At 50.7% G+C, this 4,371-nt stretch overlaps 1 protein-coding gene across 1 annotated transcript; it reads right to left on the minus strand.

Annotated features, from left to right (window-relative positions):
- Positions 1 to 203: 203 nt before the first annotated feature.
- Positions 204 to 4,171, minus strand: LOC104302286 (transmembrane protein 14C). Its single transcript, XM_054164195.1, has 4 exons — positions 4,000 to 4,171; positions 3,301 to 3,402; positions 1,074 to 1,158; positions 204 to 871 (listed from the first exon to the last, which is right to left on the minus strand). Exons 1-4 carry the CDS (start codon positions 4,073 to 4,075, stop codon positions 814 to 816), a joined length of 321 nt encoding a protein of 106 aa, XP_054020170.1. The 5' UTR covers positions 4,076 to 4,171; the 3' UTR covers positions 204 to 813.
- Between the last annotated feature and the right edge of the window lie 200 nt (positions 4,172 to 4,371).

Genomic DNA, 4,371 nt, shown 5'->3' on the forward strand with positions numbered 1-4,371 from the left:
CAGTTTGTCCAGGTGAATGACGAAAGAATAGTTGTATAGAACACAGAAGTTTGTAATAATAATTAGTTGGTTTATTTAAAACATCTTTTTAATTCTCATCAAATGCAAAAGCTTTGGTTACAGTTCAGCATTATCAAAGCATATTTTTAAGTCATTAATGGCAACTGTAGGAGTGAAACGAATTACCTCTAGCTGGGCACTTTCAAGTACTTTGCAACTAACAGGTTTGCATTCACTGCATTACAGCAGAACCTTGAGAGCCTGCTCCATGATTGTGTTTTGCAAGACCAGGTTCTAACCCACAGTGCTGGGAGAACAAAATCCCTGACTGACAAACATCACGACCAGATAAACTGGCAAGGAAAGGGAGAAGGAACGTAGTAAGTGCATTGTTGTATTAATTACTAGTGACAAATTAGCGACTTCTCTCTCCTTGTTTTAGAGGTATAGATGATTTTAGAATGACAAGTCCAGATGTATAGCATTTACGTTTCAATCCTGCAACTGTCTACACACAAGTGCCAAGAGGTCTTTGCCTACCATAAGCTGCAGGGCCAGAAGCTAAACTAATGCTACACTCTTACTTTATTGCATCACAGTGCAGAGAATGTTAAGACAAATACCATTCTGGAAGACATGACAAGGGCTCTCAGTATCGGTCCTTTAAACACGACCCACATGCATTAGGATATGAACAATACAGTGCATGGGCAGCGGTGCCTTTTCCACTTTCATGTACCACATTTAGGCAGTTACACTTTCCAGGCTTCTCACTTCTCCATCATGTAATCTTCAAGTGACTTGATTGGAGAGTTATGGCTTAAGAGGCTTCTCCATGATCAGAAATCCAAGCCGTCCAACCATCAGTAAACTGTTGAACAAAGAGTTGTTACAGAAAAAAAGGGGGAGGGGATTGAGGCACAAGACCAAGGAAGAAAACACATCATTCCATACAGCTGAACTCCACCAGAAGATTTCATTTTTCACAGAACTTAACCATGTAACAGTATAATCCACTGATAAATAAAATGTTGCTTCAAAACTACAGATGCAAAAGAAAGACAGATGACTACCTGGCACCAGCGATGATCCCGGGCATTGGTTTTTTGGAGTTGTAAAATCTCATTCCCATAACAGCAGACAAGGTTCCAGATGCCACTGTTGAGAGGAAACCGAGTCAGAACCATTCAAAACAGAAACAGCAGTGCAGCACCACAACAGCTGGGGATTTAGCACTACCAATGAAAAAGGATGGTGGCTACAGGACACAGGAACACCTCCCTCCTCTCTGCAAAGCAGCATGCCCAAACATTTTACTTACTTTTGTTCAACAGTAGAGCTGCTGTAAGCCTCTGAGCAGTTTTGTATGTCCCACTGCTCGGGAGAAGTGAGCAAATCTCATCAGGGTTGACTACTGTCTAATAACCCATAACCTCCAGTCCTCTGGGCAGATCACTAACTCTCCTCTCAAGCTCTCATTTGTAGAAGAATTATTATTTCCTTGAATACAAATAGGCTCTATGAGACCCAAGTGTTTTGTTGGCTCAAACAGTGCCAATGAGGGGTAGGGGTACCCTCAGCCTGGGGTCTGCCCCACAGGGGGTGAGGGAAAAACAGGGAAACTTCCAGGGAAGCAGGAGGGAGCAGGGGGCTGGTGGAAGCCACTCAGCTCCACTCTGCTCTCTACTACTCCCTCCACCACTCCACACTGCCTACTCTGCACGGCCCCACGGCTCTCAATTCCTGCCAGTGCTTGCATGCCCAGCGGGCCCCATGTGGCACGGCCTTGCATCTCTGACACTTCGCCCAGCCCCGCACCTCAGTAAGCGACAGCAGCAAAGCAACAGCGGCCACCTGGCATGGCCCTGCTTCCCTGACACTCTGCCCAGCCCCACACCTCAGTAAGCAGCAAGTGGCAAAGTGATAGTGGCCATGTGGCATGGCCTTGCATCCCCAACACTCAGCCCTGCACTGTTCGGCTCCTGCCTGCCACACGGCCGCTCCTGCACCACTGTGCTGCCACACCACCCAGTCCCGCTCACTGCCTGCGGCCTAGAGGGGACCATGTGGCACAGCCCTGCTCCCCACCGCCGCCAAGGAGCTTGGAACCGGTCCTGTGACAATGCCAGCATTTTCAAGCCAGAGAAACAGTGATATCCCTTCCCTTTGATATGTATTTTTCCCACTGCTTTTCCCTCCCCTTTTCCCTCTGCTCCAGTTCAACCTAATAAACCCAGGCCATTAGCCTTTTGGCATCCTTTCACCTTCATTTACTCCAAGGGAATTACATGAACCTTGGCACAGCTAGCCCCCATCCCCCTGCTGACCAGAGACCAACCCACACCTTGCTACAAGTTCTTTGCAGGCAGCTGTAGAAAGTAAGGTCTCCCCTTGATCTCCTCTGCCCCGAACTACCAAACCTACAGTGGAAGAGACAGTTCACAAATGGAAACTGCTTCACACTGAGCTGTGGTTTGCATCTCAAGATCCTTAATGACCAGGCAGCTGGGTCCTCTGAAGTATCAACCAGAGGTTTCATGAACCCTTTCAGCACTTTACATGATGAAGTCCTTTTGGCTTAAATAGTCTTACATCACTGTAATGCTACCATGTTATAACATTAACAATACTATAACACAGTTACAGAACTAGGTCTCCCAGGCTAACCTGGTTCCCAGAGGCAAGATCAGTTCCTGGCAGATACTGGTTTAACAGGTTATTAAAGCCCTGCAACCATGGAGGTAAGTCCCTGAGGTTCCCCTGATCTAGTGCTTTCTAATACTTCCTACTACTGTCATTTTATCTTTCACCTGAAAGGCTAACTGCAAGCTAAACCCACCAAAACTTCTTGTCTCATCTACTGCAAGATGCTTCTTCCAGAGTGTATGATGCCACACACTGGTCTTCTAAGATGCTTGTGCAAATCAATATTCCATAGAGCTACACACTGCTTGTCACAGTCACTACTGCCAAAATACTTACTGCATCACCACGGGCTAAAAATGCTCCTTCACAACCAAACATTTTGCTGTGTCTTCATTAGTTTAACAAGGTATCAGTTCTGGGAAAGGAGATTAGTATTCCTCACCAACTCTGCCTTCAAGAACAACCTAGGTTTTAGAACCTGGTACAATACTCGTACACAAACACATCATGGCTGTAGGCAGGAAGGTCCTGCCACCACTTAAAGCATTTGTACAAATAGAAGGGCACAGATGAGCTGAAATGTTGCAGAAAAAATGGGTTGCTGCTCCCACTTCCACCATTAATGCTCAGTACCAGGGTGTGAAACAAACTCACCGAGGGAAAGCCACACATTCTTTGGGTCTTTGGACTGCTGGTAAGCACCTAGTCCTGCTAAGCCGCCAAAGAGAAGACCAGCAGCTAGTGACGGAACACTGCCTAGAATAAAAAGGAACAGTGGTCAGTAAAAGAACACACAGGAAGTTAGTCTGCAAACCAAACACAAGCCTGATCCGGTGCTCTGTCACCCTCACAGGAAAGATGTTTTCCTTCACATTCAGATGGTACCCCGTGTTCCAGTTTGTGTCCACTGTCCCTTGTCCTGCTGCTGCTAGACATCACAGAAGAGTCTGGTCCCATCCACTTACCCCCCTCCGCCGCCTTATAGACAAAGGTAAGCACTGGTAAAAGCCCCTTTCAATCGCCTCCTCTCCAGGCTAAATAGCCCCAGGTCTCTCAGCCTCTCCTCATTAAGCCTCAGAATAAACAGAAGACACCAGAGCAAAGTTTGTTCACCAGTACGAGAGCCGAGCACCCTGCACGGCCTTAGCACGGCTCGCCGGGATCACATCCCAGGAAGACCAGGCCCCTGCGCTCCCCGCGGCCGAGGCGGCAGCCCTCGGAGGGGCCTCAGAGCGGCGGCAGGCACCCCGACAGCTCCCAGGACGGGAGTTAAGCCCCCGAGGTCCGGCCGACAGCGACGGAGCAGGGGGCTGCGGGCAGGGGCAGGACGCCCCCCCCTCCCCCGGCACCTACCTGCCTTGGCGTAGCCAACGAGGCCGCCCGCCGCCACCAGCGTTGCGTAGCCGAAGCCCAGCCAGTCGTACTCCATCTGCGGGCAGCCGGGGCCGCAACAGCAGCCCCCGGCCTGGTTTCGCCCCGCCGCAGCCCGGTCCGACCTTGGGCCGCCCTCCCCGCGGCGGCGCTGCCGGCTCGGCCGGAGGTCCCGCCCGCCGGCGCTGACGGGCAGCCGGCACCCGCGGCAGCGCCTGAGCCGGCGCCGGGAGGGGTGCGCCGGTGCGGGCGGGCGCTGCGCTTCCGCGGCGGGCAGGGTCTGTCACGGCCGCTTGCGCGGGTAAAGCAGGCTCGGCTTCGGGAAGATTAATGCAGTTTATTGGCAATGAGTAA

This window comes from Dryobates pubescens, chromosome 9 (assembly GCF_014839835.1).
Source record: "Dryobates pubescens isolate bDryPub1 chromosome 9, bDryPub1.pri, whole genome shotgun sequence".
NCBI classification, from domain to species: domain Eukaryota; kingdom Metazoa; phylum Chordata; class Aves; order Piciformes; family Picidae; genus Dryobates; species Dryobates pubescens.